Raw genomic sequence first — 20349 nt, forward strand, 5'->3', positions numbered from 1 at the left:
CATAAATATTAAGCACTTTATAAATATGATATGAAACTAAATGTACACATTTCAGCAAAGCTTTTAATTGTTTTTTTTTGTGCTAATATTTACTATATATGATCCAAGTACTCAAGGAAGCCCATCACTTAAGTCTGTTGAAGACATTGAAGGAAGTATAGAGATATGACAAATGTACGATAAAAGTACAAATGAAAGACTTGGTACTGTATGCTATAAACCAGAAGAATGCAAAACTCTGTCTTGTGAATTTATGAAATATATATGCAATCTTTGTGTTCTGTGCACCCTCATAAATAAATGTAACTAATAATCATTTATATATATATATAAATATATAACAAAAATAAATGTTCTTATTTTTTGGTATGTATATTTGGTCTATTTGTCAATATTTCAAACCCCTCTCACATATGTGCATTGTTGATCAAATGGACAGAGAACAGAGACTCCCATCTATGCAATCTGGCAAATGACAACTCTGAGCTACTCGTACTTTTCTGTGGTTTGCTAGTAGGGCTGTTCTTCTACCAGCAAAGTTGAAGAACTTCTTTGGTTGTACTATCAGGTTACAACCACAACCTTCTGTTATTTTATTAGCATTTCAGGTGTTGGAACAACAAAAAGTAGAAGTAAATTGACAATGACGTGTGGTTGTCCAAAGGTTCGTCCACGCTGGGGAGAAATCTCAGAGTATGATGCTGCCATCATCTACACACAACAAGTGTCTTGTGTTCTTGTGAAAAATTGCAAACGGGATTTCTTATAGTTTTCTGTTCATAATGGCCGCCTTCTTGCCAGTTGTAGAACGCATTGTTAATGGTTGCTAAGCTGAACCTGTGGATCTCTGCAGCTCCTCTCCTTTACTTCTCTGATCAATGTTCTACTCGTCTGGCCTGCCTGTTTTGTATGATGGACTTTTTTGGTAGATTTGCTGATGTACCAGTAATTTGATCATCAATTAGATTATCGATTGAACGGTTACTTGAGGTCTTCAAAGTTTAGGATTTTTATCTATAACCTAACCCTGTGCTAGACTTCCTCACACCCTCCTTCCTGTCCTCTCTGCTGTGTTCCTCGATGCAGTTTTTTTTTGTTTTGTTTTCCACTAATGTTCTCTAACAAACCTTTGAGGCCTTCACAAAACCTCTGGATTTATACTGAGATTAAGTCACACATAGTGTAGACTTGTAAAGGCAGACAGTGGAACTTTAATTTAAGGGCATCAGTGTAGTCGCACCTTGTAGACTTTTGTGGAAAAATATATATAGTTTTTAAAGCATGTCTAATTTTTTTTGCATAACTATTCACTCAAACTACGCTGGTCTTCCACATAAAAATCCATGGAAAATGTGGAAAAGTTTAAACAATAAAGACATTTTATTTCAAAGTGTTCACTTAAGTCTTAGGCTGAAATCTTCAGATTTTACCTTTATCTGCTGTAGTTTTCAGTGAGTGTGGTTTGTTTAAACCACACTTAATGCTGTAAAGTGAACTGGGTATTTTAAGTGCATCCAAAAGTAACTGTAAAGTTTTTTGTAACAATTGACCATTAATGTTTTATTGTAGAGCCTGTTTCACAAGCTGCAAAAAATTGCGTCTGCTGTACTTTAGAAAACCGCAGTGAGCTTCAAAGTTTAAAATGAATCAACGTATCAAAGTTACGTTGCAGTAAAGTCTGTACTGTAATCTCAAGCCAGGACAAGAACTGTGCCAAGAATCACATTAGAAGAACTTTACCAGTCAGCTTGGTTCCCAGTTTACAATAATTGGGATGTAATGATGCTGTGCTAATAACATATTCAGACACTTAAACTGTCTGCTAACTGCTGCGTTTTAATGGTCTGTGTAATTTTTACCCAGAAGTTGGAATTTCTAAGTACGAAGCTGAAAAACGCCTCAAACCCAAATCCATTTAAAAGTATGAAGTCATACTTTTAAATGGAAAACTCCTATATGTCTAGGTGTGTTCCCAACTGTGTTTATAATTTCAGATTTCCATGACAGAATTGTCAACGGGAACGGCCCCCAAAGTTGGGAACTTGATTCTGAAGTAGAAGGACCCCTTCCCTCTAAATTTATTATGGCTCCCATGCATACAAATCACCTGGATGGCTCCAGCTTGAAATTGTTATTTTAGACTTGGACACTTTGTATGAATTTGTATGAATCAGTTTCAGGCCAACGTACTGTACAACTTTTGGTAGTTATAGCCTTGCAAAAGTATTTATACAATTTGAACATTTTTAGATTTTGTCAAGTAAAAACAATTTTTTCAGACTAATGTAAAGTAATGCATAGTTGTGAAGTTGAAGGAAAATCATCATGTAGTTTTTGTATTTTTTAAGACCATAAATCTACAAAGTGTTGCACGCTTTTCTATACAGCCTGAACTGATTGCCACGAGGACTAAAATAATCTAGCTGAATGCACTAGTGAGCCACTTTTCCTCTTAAAGGCAAAAATAAAATACGTGTCATATGAATTTATCTTCTCAAACAATAAACCAAATCATGGCACTATTGTTTTTCAAACAAACAAAAATAATTAGATTTTTCTAGGAGTTCTGTACATCCATTCAGGTTCCTGATATATATTTTTTTTTTCTTTGAGGGTCTGGAGGGTTGATTGTTTTTATAGCTTTTGTCCGAGCGTCGCTGGATGTTTGTGATCCTATTATATTATAAATTTAGATGGACATGGTTAATTTACAAGAAATTTGTACTGTAAAACACATTTTTTAAAAGTATTTTAAGATTTTGTCTGTAAAATTTGTCGCCCTAAAAGAAATGACATTCCTGTACTAGCTTCTGATTGGTTGGGGGAAATGGTTGAGGGCCCGCCCCTCTTTGCTACTCTGCTTCTCTGTGAATGCTCAGGTGAGTTAGCATGGGCACCAATGATGGAGGACAAGCTTTTTTTCTGTAAAAGTAATTTCTCAGCCATTTGCATATTGCTGTGAGTACATGAGGATGATTGACAGCAGTAACACTTTCCTCCTGGCTCTGATTGGCTGTTTTTGGTCAGGTGCATTGTTTCCCCCCTCCCCCACACACACAGTAATAAAAGCTCGGGGAGGAGGTGAGGAAGATCAGTCTTTTCACAGATTATCCGTTTTATATTAAACTGTTACGACATGGTGACTGTTTTAACAAATATGTACAAAAACATACTTTAATAAAAATTACATGCTACAGCTTTTAGTAAAAAAAAAAAAAAAAAAAATCTGAAGTATCCCTTTAAAATGGGGCTGACATGATTATTCCTACCAGAGTTAAATTTAATGCTCAATTTTTTATGAGGGTTTTAGGGACTTTGGGTAGTTAGCATCTTTAAGAAATCCAGTCAAGTTTTATTTATTTATTTTATCACGAGTAGGGCGTAAAATATTCATATTTTTCTTCATATTGCAACAGGGGCGTTTATTAGACAAAACCAGGCTTTACTGGTGTTATTATTCCTATAATAACAAAACATGTGCATATTGGTTGGTATGAAGAGCCTCTGTGGAGGTCTGTACCCCGTTCCTTCGGGTTCAGCTGCCTGGGTCGTTACATCACTCCGTGTGGACACGCCTTTTTGGGTGGCGACACAAGCCAGGGAAAGTGCTCGTGTAGGGGGAGGGGTGTCCCGTCGGCAGGCACACAGACAGCAGGCAGCAGCTGCGGCGACAGCACCCGGCACCGTTACACTGCGTTCAGACATCCACATTACAGCTCTCAGCTACGACAAAACACACAGCGGGCAGCACCACAACCGGCCTCTAAAATGGTAGACCGCGAGCAATTGGTGCAGAAAGCCAGGCTGGCCGAGCAGGCGGAGAGGTATGATGATATGGCAGCTGCCATGAAGTCGGTAAGTAAGCCCTCTGCCGTAATGACCTTTCTTCTTTCAGTCCCATTTTGTGCGGCAATTACCGGACACGTCCGAGCCTGGGTGTGTGTGAGTAAGGAACGTCTCAAAGCTGCGGGGCTGACCGAGCTCGCGGGGGACGCAGGACCACCGCGCTCCGGTCTGGCACGCGTTCACCTTACCGGATCAGCCAATCAAAATTGGTGTATGAAACTTATGATTGAAGAGCACATTTATGAGAAAGACTTGCCGCAGAGAGCGGTAAATCACAGCTAAAATCAGATCTGGGAACACATCATATTGAGCGGGGCTATAAAGGCCCGTCCCTGTTCTGTCCCCCACCCCCTCTACCTCACCCCACCGTTTCTCTCTCTCTGCATATCAGTGATCTGATCCACCATAATGAGATTAAAATCAGTGATTTACTGTAAATCTGCGGCTTTTTGTTGGCGCTGAGCTGCGGTGGATTGTGGCTGTCTGAATGCGGACTGTTTGATCTTGGGGCGGTGCCTTTTCCAACAGGATCCTTCACACACACATACACACGCACACCCCTACACACACACACACACACACACGGCCAGGCTGGTGTGATTTAAGCGCACTGAAGGAGGAAAAAAGCTCATACTAAGACATTCAAGTGATCCGATTGTTGTCTGTCCTAAAGGTATTTGTCATTACACAGAAAGGAAATCAAAAGTCTCCCATCGAAAGATTTTGCAGGAGAGGGCGCGCTATAGGTGGTACCATGATTTTACGATGATGTGACATCGTAGGATTCGCTGATGGTCGTGTTCCGGTTTCCACGCGACATAATGAGCTGTACATTTAGCTTGAAAAGCCAACGTTGTCTTAGCTGGACGAGGTCGGGGCACTCCGTTGCCGCTGCGCATTTTGCGCATAGGGGGGAAAGAGCAATGCAGGCTGAAGGTTGTTCGCAATCGATTTGCGCAGAACACATAGGAACCTGTCAGACGTGGGTGTCGGTGGACCGACGCCTTTTTCGACAGATTTATCTCAGTGCAGCCCCCCTCTTTCCCCTCCCCACCACCGATCATAAACGCTGTTTTTTTTTTTTTTTTTAAAGGACGCTGTGCGGCAGCCGCATCCCTGCGTCCCGGACCTCCTCCTCCTCCAGCAGGTTCCCACACAGAGGCGTGCCGCAGCATCTGCCAGGATGCAGCAGCACAGGCCCGCCCGTAGTGCACCATTTCACATGCAGCTTTTTATGCCAGCTGCACAAAGGCTGCTGCTCACCCGTTTTTTCCCCGCTCAGCGTGTATGGACACTGAGTTCACATGGGAGTGGACAAAAATTAGGAAACTCTGTGCCAAAGCTCCTTAAAAAAAAGGAATAGTCACAATAGAGTTCTGCGGGATCCCCAGTTTTATTTGTAATGAGTGTAGATCATGTTGGAGCATCTAGAGATGGGAATCCTTCTCACCTTTACACAATGAGAGACTAATTTACAAAACAAGACCACTTTAGATCAAAGAATGAACAAATATCAGCGGAGGCTTCCAGAAGTCAGACATGAGCTGTGAATGGCGGAAGTCCATGTTGCTTATAGAACCGGCCTCTAGTGGTAACCAGCAGGGGCCCCGGCTCCACCCGTTCCCATTTATGCCGAGTCAGAGGGACAGAGCTGCCCCTCACCCAGCCAGTCTCTCTGCAGCACAGAGCAACGGGGCGTGTCTCCTGCCTCGCCCATCACTTGAAGGGAATCCCTTGCCACTGCAGCCATGGCAAAAAGCCTCAGTGGCAAAGGAACCAAATAACCAGGTTGGTGGAACATGCTGCACCCTCTGTGCTCTCTGAAGTACAAGGGATTAGGACCAAGCCCTACTAAAGTGGGTGAGAATGGGCTGATGTCAGTGCTGGATTTTAACCACTGGCTTTACAAGATCTGGGTGAATTAGATCCGAGATATTTTCCTGCATTGGTAATTGTTCTAGCCAACATTATTGGATTTTGAGGGCTGTTATTTATTGTAACATGCAGCAGTCACTTTCATAAAGTTAAAAGTTAAAAATTCAGAAGGCACCCTTAAAGGAATAGCAAAATAAAGTTATGTTAAAAGGTTATAAGAGTTTAATATCTTACATACAGCATATAATATTTATTTAGTAAAACAGTGCATTCTGTTTGTACCAAAAAGTGACTTTTTATCAGTTTGAAATCAAACGATAATGTCCATGAATCTGGAATTACAATTGGGTATAAACCGAGTCTGTAAAACTGAGAAAACTACAATGTCGCCGTATGGCCCTGTCCACATTGGAGCGCATTTCTCTAAAACTAGTTGTCAGTTTCAAAAACAATCTCGTCCACACAGAACCCGTTCTGGAAATGTTTTTACCACAGAGAACAAAATGCTATTCCCCCCCTCCAGCCACATGATGGTTAGCATGGAGAATGCGCCTAAAGTCTCCGCGTTGTTAGCTGTAAACGCAACAAGACAACAAAAGGCAAATGGAATCGTTTGTGTGGAATGACAACGAAGCTGAGCTTTTTTTCTGTGCAAAACCAATAAACTACAAGACAAATATGTTTTGTACGACTATGACGCGTTTGGGGTTGTATGTCAGGTTAGTGGTCAAGCTAATATGTCAGCGCTTTCATAAAAATGGCGCTTTGCTGTCTTAGTTGGCTCGGTTGACACAGGGCACAAATGGTTGAAAAACCTTCTGTTTCAGAAAAAAAAAACATTCCTATGTGGGGATATTTTGCTGCTAGCATTAAGCAGCGCAACCTTTAGCAAATGCTTGCAACTAGAATATGTGCAGCATTGGTGTGACGGCTTTCTCAAATCTGAGCTCTGATTCAGGCGGATTAGCTGTTCCGCTCCAGGAGGCTAAAGCTAACGACAAGTGTGAGCGACCAAGACCAAAGTAAACCGCTACTATCTTACAACAGTTCAAAGTCTAAAAGGTCAGAGGTTTATCGGAACACCATTTTACAAACATTTAAACTGCTGTCATGAATATTATCCTCAGTATATTTCACACAGGAAGATCATTAATTGCTCACTGCCTCCTACTTTCATTTCCCAAGTGAAATAATTGCTGTCTTATTACTGTATATATCTGCATAAACTGCAATGATCTTTTTAAGATAAGCTGTTTTATTATGTTAATAGTACCGCTTTCGTCTTCGGTCTTCTTGAGCTATCTGCTAGCATAATAAGTTAGCTACGGCAACATGGTAATAACCAATTTTAAGCTTTTGACAGAAACTCCCTTTAAATCCCACTTTTCGCTAATGAGATTTGGTTTCAACACTCAAAACATCACCGTATCACACAAATTATAAAAAATTAGGCCCTGGGATGCATCAATGACATGATTAATGACTACAATATAATCGGTATAGCGACAACATGTAGCATGCCTCACGTAAAACCACATATCTGACTGTTTTTTTTTGTAGTGATGTGGGGATCAGGTTATCCTGACTGGTACAGATTTCATTTTCTATTTCAGGTCATACCTACAACTCCAATTTTTACAGATTTAGGTCATTTTATTCTAGAACTAAAACCCGGTATTATTATTATTATTAAGCTTTAAAGAGTACAAGTTATTGATCACAGAAAAATTGGCCAGTTTTCATCTCTGATTTATTGATTGGTGCAGCTCCGTTTCTGCAAATGCAATAAAATCCCCTCTCCATTTCATTCCAGCCTTGCTGAGTCCATTTGACAGTTAATTTGTATAAAAAGCTTTCAATACTACAGTAGGCTAAGAAGCTATTGCATCATACTACCCACATGGGCAAAGAGCAGCAGCCCTCTCATGCAACTACAACATAAGCTTGTCAGCTTGTCAGTTTTAAAGGATTGTTTTCTTCAAGTTGTGCTAAAAGCGTGTCCCTGTGTTTGCATCATGTGGCCCCCTCCGTTCATTTAAAGGCTCTTATCAGTTTCCTGTTATTGATCAGTAGTTGCATACATCACAAGTAGCCAAATCTAGCATATAAACATACAGTACATTTAGGCAGCTACCAGTGATAAGATTCTGTTTCTATTTTTCCCAGTATCCGTCCAGTGTTTAACCAACAGTGCTTCGACGCCGTTTTAATGTGCTGACTCCATTAGTTTGAATTTATGCTCGTGCTCTTGCTCTCTCTCACACACACACACACACGCCGTGTTGGAGAGCTTTGTCTAAGAAAATGCATGTCCCAGATAGCCAGGACTTCCATCATACCTAATGAGCTACACGCATTCTTCTATAGAAGCTTATTGTTTTTCTGGTGCATTAGAAGATTTACTGAGCTGCATGCATTATATAAACGGATATTTAATGTAAGATGAGCTCAGTATGCTGATTAGGTTTTAGATAAATAGACCAATAGAACTGCGCACAGCATATTAAGGCCGTAAATCAAGGACAAATATATGTTTTATTGATGCTTTCATTTGTTGCCGCATATAAAATCATACCGTCAGCATTTATAAATATATCTCTGCAGCAGATGTGACTGATCTTCCCAAGTCAACACGTACAGTATGTTGCAGATGCTAAAAATACGTCCTTCAGAGCAAGCGGGTGTGAATGTTCAGCGTTACAGTATAATCCATACAGTAGAAGATGACATCAGCTCAGAGAGAACTGAGGGTCATGACCTGACATTTTATTTTCACTCTTAATTCTAAAAGATAGTAGCTATTTAAATTCAACAAAGCATAATTTTGAAAACAAAATATTTTTTGAGAAAATAACCTTCAGAAAAGCACCAATTATGGTTTTACCAGTTGATACCAAATCGAGTTTTTTCTTTAGGGTTCTGACTCTGTTTCCATTTCTAAGGGAAAAAAAACAACAAAAACTGTTTTATCCAATAAACAGAACAAAGGTTGATCCCAAGTGAACATGATTACTGCAGCGGTACTAGTTCTAGAAACTGAAGAAATCACACCATCTACATTTATGCATCAAAACATTTGTCGTTTTTTAACCCATAGCAAACTATGTCAAAGAACTTGGCGTTTTGCTTGTGTTTTAACAGAAAAAAAAAGTGTTCAGTTTTGATGCATCTAATGCAATAAAAATATACATTTTATGCAGAATTAAAAAGCTTTACAGATGCACCAATCAGATTTTTTCCAGCTGACACCAAATATTTTCTTTCCTCCTGAGAACTATAACATAAAATAGAAACAAATGTTCTTCAGGTTCTTTAATAAAGGTTCTAATTTAGAACATGAAATGAAAGAATTGCAAGATTTTGCCCTTTTATACTTTACGCATGTGTTCCAAGGCTCTGACTGTAATTAAACATGCTTACATGCTGTTGGTTGATGCAATTTGAATCATATTTTCTATTTGCTTTATTAAAGGAACAATAGATATATCAGTATACCTTCATTTAAAGTCCGACAAAAGTGGAACATTCTAGAAGACAATCTTTTGTCAGAAATGAAACTGTCATTTTAATGTCTTTTAATTAAAATGCAACTTCCATAAATTATTTTCCCCCAATTCTTACAAAGAACGTTGTTTAAGTTAAAAGCATGTCGGCGTTCAGGAAATATCCAATATGCTATAATGCCACAACGTTTTTCCAGTGAATAAAGAAAGTGTAGTTAACGTGAGCTTTACCCTGTTGCCATGCCTACATGATCACGATATGAAAACTATAAAAACCAAAACATGTCACGAAATAAATATTAAATGGGAGATTTATTTTTCTTTTCACGGCTTTGCCTGCCTTGATTTTCTCAGTATAAATGGTCTATAATTTCTCTGCACTGGTGCTGTGTAACACTGAAGTCTTATTTGTTCTCTGATTGCTTTTGCTACCAGCCACGGCTGTTATTTATGGACCCATGATAAGAAGCTAGTTTTTGTTTTTTTCCCCAATTTTGCACTTTTCACAATTTCATTTTATCTCATTTGCAGTATTTCCATAAGTGAACATCTTTTTCTTCTTCTGATTCCATCCTTCAGTCTGAGGGATGGATGTGCCAGGCTTGGAGTCCCTCCTTGTAAGACAGAACTCCTAAATCTCAGTCTGGTTATAAAAACAGCCAGTTTCGTCTCAGGAAGTTTCAGAGTGGCTCAGGGATTAGTTTTGACTCATTGGTGAGTCACAAAGTACTATAAAAACACCCACTGTTTCCACCTACATACACATCATCATCAAGTTTATTTGACAAGATCTAATGTCTTAACTTTCATATGAAGCGGTTTAACAGCTGCTTATTTTCTCTATTTTTTTTTCTTCTTTCCTCATACACAAACTCAATCACCAACAGACGGAGTGGAAATAATTGTGGCATCCTCAGGCTTTTCCCTGACACACCTACCCAAACCAATCACGAGTAGTAACTATAAATAGCCCAGTTGATATCTTTTCTTCACTAAGGCATAAATTCTGTACCTCTACTAAGTAATATGTGTCCGTATTTCCTCTTTATACCATGGAAACTGAAGTGCAACTTTTAGGCACTTGGCCTGACAATTCAATTAATTCAGTTCATGTACAAAGCAAAATTAAAAACTAATTTAATCTCAAGGCACTTACAAAATACATCAGTTCAACTTTGATCTATTTTGTCAAATGGTGAAAATTTCTTATCTAAGGAAGCCCAGCCATTTGGATAGAGACACTGAATTTGCAGCAATCCCTTCTCCAGTGAGATTAGGTGGTGACAGTAGATGATTGACTTTGCAGCAATCCCTCATATTGATCAAGCTTGTGGATTAGAAAGATATAATTTCCTTTTAACAGAATAAACCACATTCCTTTTTGGCATCTTCAGCACCTTTCAAACATACAGAGCTGAACGTATGTGTAGAGGTGTGTTTGTGTTTAGTGGTTGTATGCGTGTGAATTTGCTACCTGGAGGTGCAAAGTTGTTTAGAAAGGTGAGAACAGTAGAAAGCCTGCACTAGTGAGCACCTAATATGAGCAAAGGACTGCTCTAGAAGGCAGCAGACAGACATAAGGCACAACCCAGAACAGCCATATGCTCCATACAGAGAGATGTTATCAGTGAAACCAAAAAGTAGCAACTCCTGGGTCAAAGAGACACTGAATTAGAGAACTCGAGCGCCAAAACTCTATCTTGTACAGTCGCCCTCTTCCAGTCTCCATGGAGGCCCTGCCACCCATGCAAGGCACCAGCCCCTATAGTGGTAGCCAGAAGTCAGAGGGACCATGGGAGGGGGCACATTACCACCCCATATGGTGAGCTAACACCAGGGAGATCAATAGGGAGGGATTTCTACCACAGCCCAGCTTTATCCCCGTGTCTTTCTCGACAGCTCCTGGAGGCATAGGGCCCCCAACAGAAATCCACCACTTCTAGACATGGTCAGAGAAACGCCACACCAAGGAAGTGCTCCACTTTAAAAAAAAATATCTTACATATGATCTGAAACCCTGAATTTCTACCTTCAAAGCAACACATGCAAAACAAAAAAATAGATATGAATATATCGTATAGCTGGGATGTACACTCTCCAGCAAACAGGAACAAATATCTCGCCTTCCTCTATACCAGTCCAGAGGCCTAGTCAGGCATTCCTTCCTTTAATGAACAAGCCCTTTTTGTGTCTTATGGTTTGACTCAAACATTAGTTGTAATCACAGGAATAACTACCGTTGCATGTGGTATCGTAGCAACAAGGAGCTAGAGAACGCTCTTCTTACCACCAAGCTCTTTGTGGCTGATTCGGCTAACCCTATTCACGCCGTCAGTGACGTCAGGTCGTCCCTGGCGCCTTTGTGCTCTGCTGCTTGAAAAGGGGTTTGCAGAGAGGGTTGTCACATCAGGTTAGAGTAGAAGAGGGTGCAGAAGCAATTGAGCAGGAAACAAAAAGGGAATGCATGGAACACAAAGAAGGGGGATCTGTGGGATTGTGACACGCCTTCATTATGTGGAGAGAAACGTATTTAATGAAAGTATAAGGAGGTATGCTTTTAGTGCTACCCCACTTAGGCACTACAGGGCTTGCTCATACTAAGGCTCATGCAGAGATTTGTCATAGAGGAAGCTATTGATTGTCCTGCCTGGCCTTTGTTTGTATTAGCATGCAGATGTTTGGAAGTTTGACTGGCCAGTGTTGGGATGAGTCACGGCAGAGCAAGCGCGATTGATGATTTGCATGGGTGAACAGAGCTCCATTGTCATCCCAGCACCGCAGCTTCCGTTGGGGCCTTCTGCTCGCCCTGCAGCCCTCTGGAACAAAGGCAGCCATGTTTGTACTGATCAGTTGCTCAAGCATTGTTTCCCTGACCTCTGATTCTCCAGAGCTGACCCAAACCTGCTGGTTACATTTGCTGCAGGGTAAGTAATCAATGGCTCTAACTGCATTTTGATGGGTTGAGGTAAAGGATTGCTGAGATGGTGTTTTAGGTAGAACAAATGAAGAAGGTTGAGGAGGACTTTCTCCTTGGTGTTACGCAATTTGTACCTTCTTCTTGTTTGCATTTCCTCACACTTTATGTACAAAGGTCGGCATATTTACGACAGTTGTAATTTTTACAATATCTTAAGAAGTAACCGTCTTTAGACAAACTAATGTAACCCTCTAGAGCTCTGCGAGTATCTCTGTCTGGCAGGTTGTGTAAAAGATTCTTGGAGCAACTTCTAAAGGTCATAAAATGACTTATTTCACCCAGTGTCTTCTAGCATACATTGACACAATTTTAGGGCTTTACTCTTACAAAGTAGTTTGTTCCTCTCCAACCTGGTTGGTCTTGTAATGGAGAATGAATGGTAGATTGTTTGCTTTGGCAGATTTAAAAAAGATTACTAGTAAATGTGCAACTAGAAATGACTAATCAGTGGTTTTTAGCTTAAAGTAGTTACCAGGCAATCAGAAACAAAAAAATCTTAACTTTTTCAAATTAGTAAATTAATTTTATAACAGCAGAATGATGCAAGGTTAGAAACCATCCAGGGGTCGGAAGGGCCTTCAGTTCTGAGTTCTTTTCATGAGTGCATTGATTCCCTCCAAATATTCTGGCGTTCTCCTGCAAGTTAGCTTCATCTGCTACTCTAAATTGCCTCAGGGTATTTGTTTATGATTGCAAGCGTCTGTGGTGGACTGGTCATTGTTTATTTCTATACTGAATGTTTGAGAACTGTTTCTCAAGTCATTTTAGCTGTGACTGTTTCAGATCTGCAAGCAACACAGAGTCATAAATAGGATAAATGTTCTGCACTACAGCTAACTGCAGCAAAAGAATTAAATGTAAATTTTATTACTGTTATAGAAGGATGTCGGAGGTGTGTACTGTTTTTGTTAGCGTTTGAAGACTGTTTGATTTTATGATCGACAAAAATCCATAGTTATGCTGCACTTCTATTTGTATTTTTTCAGTCATCACTGCACTGGATAAGTTTAAAATTTTCAATCATCATTGTAGTGATTTAAGTTAAGCTACTACACTTTTCTTTTAGTGTTGGCACCAAAATGTATATTGGAATGGAATAATGTATGGGACTGTATTACAGATTAACAATACAGCAAGAACATATCTCTGATTTACCATTAGATGTGTTCAGTTATAAAATCATTCATTTATTTTGCTGTAACACTACAGTTAAAAGAGCCTTCCTACTGTGAAAACATCAGACACACTAATTCATAATTCAGCTCTATAGTTAAATGGATACATGCATCATTCTTTTAAAACAAATATTGGATTACATACTGAGCATCATAGGCCTCTTACTTCCAGTTTTTTGTATATGAACTTACACCTTCTGTAGTTCGTCAGATTCCCTTTAAACATTTATTTGTTTACTTAATTCTGTTTGGAGTCACAGGGAGCCGGATACATTTCAACCGTGGTCTGTAGGCGATAAGTGGGACACACCCAAGACAGGTACCTGGCCCCATCACAGAACCAACATAAGGAACAACTGTTTACGCCTACACTCACATCTAACCATGATTTACAATCTCCAGCTGATTTAACAGGCATGTTTGTGTTCTGAGGGAGGAAACCAGGACACCCAGAAAAAACCCAGGCATGAGTGGGGAGAACAATCTAAGCCGATCTCCAAATAGCGTCACCTTGTGCTCTGCCATCGCACCCTTTTGAACACTAGAGGAACTTTGAATCTTATTCTCTAAAAAATGTTTATTGGGTTTTTGAATTTGTAAGGAGGCCTGGTTAAGTTTGTTAAATTGGAAAACTTTTCTGGTCACCAGCTGGTTGGTGACAAACATTATACAAAGAGAAATATGGGCTCACCATCTGAGAAGTATTAATGTACAAAAGACAGAAATAGAGTTAATTAGAATAATGGTTCTGTGCTCTAAAACCGCCGTAAAATGCATAACTTTGATATGCATTATCCTCACAAATGTAGTTTTACATTCTGCTGTTGGCCAGTCAACATTTAGTTTGCTATTGATGGACTATGCCTCCAAGTTGTTTTCCAAAGCGTGTTCTTTGCTTTATTGGCTTGCTGTTGAAAAGGAGTGATCATTGAAAGTAGCTCCTTTCTAAAAATCAGACAGACTTCTTCGGTTCCTTTATGCCACTGGAAAGGCAGTGACCGAGTGGAAAAGGTTGCTTGTGGTTTCACCATTCTCACTGATCCCCACCCACCATGCTGCAGCCTTCACTGCATCATCATCATCTGCTCTCTCTGCAAGCAGCTTGTGGCCACTATCTCCTTCAGAGATAGAGAGGCTCTCAGAAACAAAGCAGATTTTGCAGTTACCATGGAAACTAGATTGCATCACAACTTGCTCTTTGCTCCCCCCCAAAGCACTCCCTCCCTCCCTTTTACAATTTAAGCACAACTCAGACTGACAGCTTCTTTATGTATCAAAAAGTGGAAAGAATAGCAGAGGTTGATGGGTGTTGATGAAGGTAAAAGCTTTTGTGTGCTGAGAATTTGTGCAGCAGATGAGAACATGATTAGTCACATGCGTTTGCATCAACAGTGACTGTTGTAGCTGATAGAACAGGGATTAACAGATGCTGTGAGTCTTTCAAGTCAAATTATGCTCCTGCTTCCTAAGGGACTCGTACCCATAAAATGTCATCGCTGGTTCCAGTTGTTCACTGTGTTCACATCCTCTAGAAAGACACTACAGCTCCACCATGTGTTCTGTATGAGGATTTCTAAACCCCAAGACAAACGATGTGTGTGGGTTATTCCTCCTTTTTTTTGTTGAAATAGTAATAGAAATATTAAATTTCAAATTTTCTAATGTTGGTCAATGTTGCACCACTCATAGTGACATCACTTTGGAGTAGCTGTTTCGTTAGTTCTGATTGGTTCATAGCTTTTATGATTGAGACACTGGATCAATTATTCCCACTGGCTATTGATACTGTAGAGCTGTAAGGATTTTTGCTCTTAGTTTTTCTACTTTCAGACGACTGCGTAACTATGGTAATAAGGTGTTGTTTTTACAACGGGGAGCTGCTGATTAGAACTTCAAAAGCTCAGATAACACCTGAACTATGAACCCGTATCCCACAGAAGTTGAAGAGGAGGGTCCATGAATGCAGAGCAGGACCAAAGAGTAGAGAGAGAAGCAGGAAATTTAAACCACCTCATCTGTCGATCAACTTTTTACAAGATAATAGATTTTTTTCACTTCTGCTTGTAATAAATCTGAGCTCCTTTACTTTTTATACATAACTATTTCCAATTCTTTAAACCTATATTGTGAACAGTATATCTTCTAGTGAAAGCATTGCGAGGAGAAGTTCCTTGTGACTAAAACCTAGAAGAAACAACACACTTTATGCTCAGTGTGCATAAAGTGTGCATCAGATCCTTTCTGATTGTAGATCTCAGAAAGGATCTACAATGATGCCTCTGCTGTACATCCTCAAGGGGGTAAAAAGGATTAAATCCTCTAGCCAGATGCAGGCCGGTCAAAAAAATAAAACCCCAGCAGCAAATAGTCAACCAGGTGTTTCCATAAAGGATGATGTCAGATGCAGAGATTGTCGTCATCAGAATAATTTGGCCAAAACAATGTAGTTCATAATTGTGATGTGGAAGGGCAAAATAGATTGTTTTTTCTTACAAATAAAAACCATACATACAAACATCCGCTCTAAAACAATATCTTAAACTTGAAACAAACAAGGTACCGTTCAACCCATTAATGAAGTCATACACTTAAAAAGCTGGCCAATAAAAACAATACTCAGAAATGCATCAAAGAGAGCTGTGGTAGCTTTGGAGGAGCTGCAGAGAGTCACACACCATTGTTAAAAGAAAGTCCCATTAGTAGTTTGCCCTTAAAACAATGCAAGGGGACTCAGCAAGCATGTGGAAAGATGAGACTCATGTATATTCTCAGCCATCCAAGTCATGTCTCCTGCAACAAGCTTAAATCAAAGGCAACTGGACTTTCACTCACCTCTAGGTGTAAAAACGTCTTCAGGAAAACTGAGGAAAAATCTGGTTGCCTTTGATTTAAACTTGTTGTGTAAGGAAGAGCTCAGTCTTTTTAAACTGGCATACAAAATATTGTTTGGTAGATTTAACAACCCCACGTTGCCCTGAACACACCATCCCTACAATTAAAGATGGTGGCAACATGTGGATACTCTTCTTTGAAGTAGACGGCAAATGGTTTAAATCAAAGCACATAAATATGTGAGAATAAGTAAAATACAGACCTACAGGAATTTGAATCACTGTTAACTGTAGGACTAACTTTTATATACAGAGATTATAACCGATTGTTTTAGTAATCGATTAATCTCAAAAAATTTGGCAGATTCTACAGATTTTTCACATATCCACTTAATTCCTTATTTGCATGCATGTTTTAATCGGTTTCCAATATTGTATAAAAGAGGCTTCATTCCTTTTTTTTGCCTAAAATGCAACATAGAAGTCATTTAGTGAATTGGAAAAAACATTATCAAACAAAGGTGTAAATTGTATATTTTGTACAGTTTTGACTTAATTACTCCTTTGAATATTTTTTTCAGCAAATGTTTTTTTTTTTTTGAGTCCGTACACTGCAATTAAAAATTAAAAAAAAATTACTTCAATAATTGATTCATCACAATTATCGTTTCAGCTCTATTACAGATATTTTGTCACATTACTCAACAAAGGTTAACTTCTACATGTTTGTCGTGCTTTTCCTTTCAGGTCACAGAGCTGAATGAACCGCTCTCCAACGAGGAGAGGAACCTCCTGTCCGTGGCCTACAAGAACGTGGTCGGGGCAAGGCGCTCGTCCTGGCGCGTCATCTCCAGCATCGAGCAGAAGACGTCTGCTGACGGCAACGAGAAGAAGATTGAGATGGTGCGGGCATACCGGGAAAAGATCGAGAAGGAGCTGGAGACGGTCTGCCAGGACGTGCTCAACCTCCTCGACAACTTCCTGATCAAGAACTGCAACGAGACGCAGCACGAGAGCAAAGTCTTCTACCTGAAGATGAAGGGCGACTACTACCGCTACCTGGCCGAGGTCGCCACGGGCGAGAAGAGAGCCGCGGTGGTGGAGTCCTCCGAGAAGTCCTACAGCGAGGCCCATGAGATCAGCAAGGAGCACATGCAGCCCACCCACCCCATCCGCCTGGGCCTGGCCCTCAACTACTCCGTCTTCTACTACGAGATCCAGAACGCCCCCGAGCAGGCGTGCCACCTGGCCAAGACCGCCTTCGACGACGCCATCGCCGAGCTGGACACCCTCAACGAGGACTCCTACAAAGACTCCACTCTCATCATGCAGCTGCTTCGAGACAACTTGACGCTGTGGACGAGCGACCAGCAGGACGATGAGGGAGGCGAGGGCAACAACTAAAGAGTCCAAAACCTCATTCTGCCAAATCAACACAACACGCGCGCTCACAAATGATGACAAAAATAGTAATTGTTAAAAAGTTCTTAATTTAAACAAAAAACAACAACAAAAAACACACACAAAAAAAGATGGGAAGGTGGGGGAACGTCGGCTACCATTTTAGCCGATGGTACCGACGTAGCTGCTGTTCTTTATTTTTCCACAATTAAAAGCGAAAAGATCGTAGAAGGAGGGAAAACATGTTTAGTTTGAGAAATACGCTATGATTACGTCAAAAAAAAAAAGAGAGATAAACACCCAAGAATGAAACTCCCTCCACGACAGCGTCTGCAGCATTTGCTAGAGTACCGACTTAGGTCACAAAGAGGTTCGTCGTCCATCGCGGTGTGAATAACAGTCATACTCACAACCGCCAGAGACTGACTAATCATGCAAATGAAGCGGAGCTGTCTTAATGTATTCGAGCGAGAGGGAGGAGCATTCAGAAATTCACTCCTCGATGCTTGAGCAGCAAGAAAAAATAAATAGCGCAAACCTTGAATGTCATGGCCTTGCTTAGTGAGAGAGAAATGGCGAGTGATAGTGAGTGAGAGAGTTGACGGGTTCCGGGGAGGAACGCGGCCTCATTAGGGATGTTAGGGTTCGTGGCGTAACTTCAAAGAAAGCGTACCGACATCTTTAGTTGCACCGCATCCACGGTGGTCGAGTGAAAAGCAGGTTATTTCTGCGGTTGAAGACGTAGAAAAACAAAAAAGGTTTTTGTTTGTTTGCTTTGTGTCAGGTATGTGTCCAGCTCAGTCACATGGTCAGTCATACTGTAACTAAAACTGCAAACTTATACAGTTATAAAAAAAAAGAAAAAAAAAACATAGTGCAGCTTGTTCCTCTCATGTGCTGATGTGCTTTCTTAAATAAATGACCCGTTTTTGGACACCTAACTCTTATTGTCAGTATTGTCATTACTGTAACATCTTTGATTGGCTCCTTGTGTTTGTGGGGAAACATTTTGATCCAGATGAGCAAATCAAAAGAACACTGACTGAAATGTCTGTCTGCAGGTAACGCTGTCTTTTCTACGAATCGACAGGATCTCTGAAAAGTCGCATCCTGAACCACAGACCTAAATAACGAACTAATTTGTGAGCAGAGCACACGCATTGTTAAAGCGGAAGCTGTACAAGCAGATTTGAGGTTTGTGGATTAACTTTGTTTTCGGTTTCTTCTTGGTCAAGAAAATGCACTTGCCTACTATACTGTCTCTTCAGTGTGAGATGATAACCGCTCCAATATTCTCCATAAAAAACAATATTGTGCATGCTGGTGATGTATTTATACAGTAGCTTCGATTTATTAACTTATACTGTAGATGTTATGTATTCATATGAACATGGAATTATTAGACATTAATCAGATTATTTTCTATTTATTTCTCTTTTTGTTGCTATTGTTAGCTAGACCTTCTTTTAATCTGTGTTTTCTTTACTCCATTCGCTGAAGTGCGTTATACCAAAACAGTGATTGTTAACAATAAATTGAACTGTTATGGACATCGCTATGGTGACATGCATTTCTTGGTAAAAAGGGGGAATTATAGTTCTTACTTACATTCCTTTCAGAGTATATGTTTAGCTAATTCTGTATATAATAGACTGGCAGGTTGTTGTAAATGATGATGGGGCAGATGTTGGTAGCATCCTGCATCCAGAATGCATTTCCTATAAGCATCCAGAAGTATTTGCAGTAGAAAAACAGGGGCTTCAGAAATAATAGTTTTGGTTCATAAATTAAAATATGCTTCAGATTTAATGATATAAAGAGCAAAACACTAAAGTTGCTTGTAATTTCACTCATAAAAGGCAGAAACTATTTCTTGAAACTCACCTAAAAGTGCAAAAATACGACAGTTTCAATCAGTGATTGCTTTTAAAATGGAGGATATGACTCACCACCCAGAGCTGTATGGGCCAGAGGGGCAGCACAGGACTAAAATAAAGAGAAAAAAAAGAGTTTAGCCAGTTGCACCCAGAATGAACTTTTGATCGCATATTTGCTTTACCAGTCAGTGGAGAATGGGAGGCTCCCCAGAGTTGTACACACTAAAAGGAAGTGTATTATGCTGTAGCTGCTTGCAGCTTTCAGATCTGCTCTAAACCAAGGAGCTGTTTTCACCTTATTTTACAGTGGAGTCCAAACTGCATCTGGTCTTCTTTGTTCTAAATAAACCCGAGCCAGAACGGCATTCTTGCAAAACCTGCCTATAGAAATTGCATGTGCAAATTAAGAGGCATAACACAAGCACACACAAACCTTGAAGTTTAAACGGACAAGTAAAAGGAAATGTGCTTGTCAAAAATGTTGTTTGCTCCTAAAATATGCATTATATATTTACCGCCAAGAAAAGGTCGGATTAGTTCAAGAAAGCTTAAAAGAAAACGTTTTCTGTGTGAGGTTACAAGTCACAGAATATTGCTAGAACAGAATGAAGATCTTGTCAATAACTTTTCCTAATTGAAATAACTACAAGGAGAGAACTGCATGACTGTTCTTTTACAGGCTAGACCAAAGTATTCTGAGTGGATGTGAAAATGTTGCTTTTCTATTACTGCAGTGATGGAGAAATTTTTGTCTGTTTTTTTTTATATTGGTACCTGTGTTCTCCAATGTGTTTCCAATGTGTATACTATATTCTACTAGAATATTAGTACATTGGTACATTCTACCACTATTTTATTCAAAAA

The 20349-nt window shown here is 39.8% G+C and overlaps 1 protein-coding gene across 1 annotated transcript; it reads left to right on the forward strand.

The window, feature by feature from the left end:
• The first annotated feature begins 3608 nt into the window (after positions 1-3608).
• On the forward strand, positions 3609-19160 carry ywhag1 (3-monooxygenase/tryptophan 5-monooxygenase activation protein, gamma polypeptide 1). Its single transcript, XM_032576432.1, has 2 exons — positions 3609-3855; positions 16955-19160. The coding sequence occupies exons 1-2, from the start codon at positions 3769-3771 to the stop codon at positions 17609-17611; spliced, it is 744 nt and encodes a 247-aa protein (XP_032432323.1). The 5' UTR covers positions 3609-3768; the 3' UTR covers positions 17612-19160.
• The last annotated feature ends 1189 nt before the right edge of the window (positions 19161-20349 follow it).

This window comes from Xiphophorus hellerii, chromosome 11 (assembly GCF_003331165.1).
Source record: "Xiphophorus hellerii strain 12219 chromosome 11, Xiphophorus_hellerii-4.1, whole genome shotgun sequence".
Classification (NCBI taxonomy): Eukaryota; Metazoa; Chordata; class Actinopteri; order Cyprinodontiformes; family Poeciliidae; genus Xiphophorus; species Xiphophorus hellerii.

Coding starts and splice junctions, on each gene's coding strand:
- ywhag1 (XM_032576432.1), top strand. CDS start 3,769: ATGGTAGACCGCGAGCAATTGGTGCAGAAAGCCAGGCTGGCCGAGCAG. Junction 3,856..16,954: donor TGGCAGCTGCCATGAAGTCG/GTAAGTAAGCCC, acceptor TTTTCCTTTCAG/GTCACAGAGCTGAATGAACC.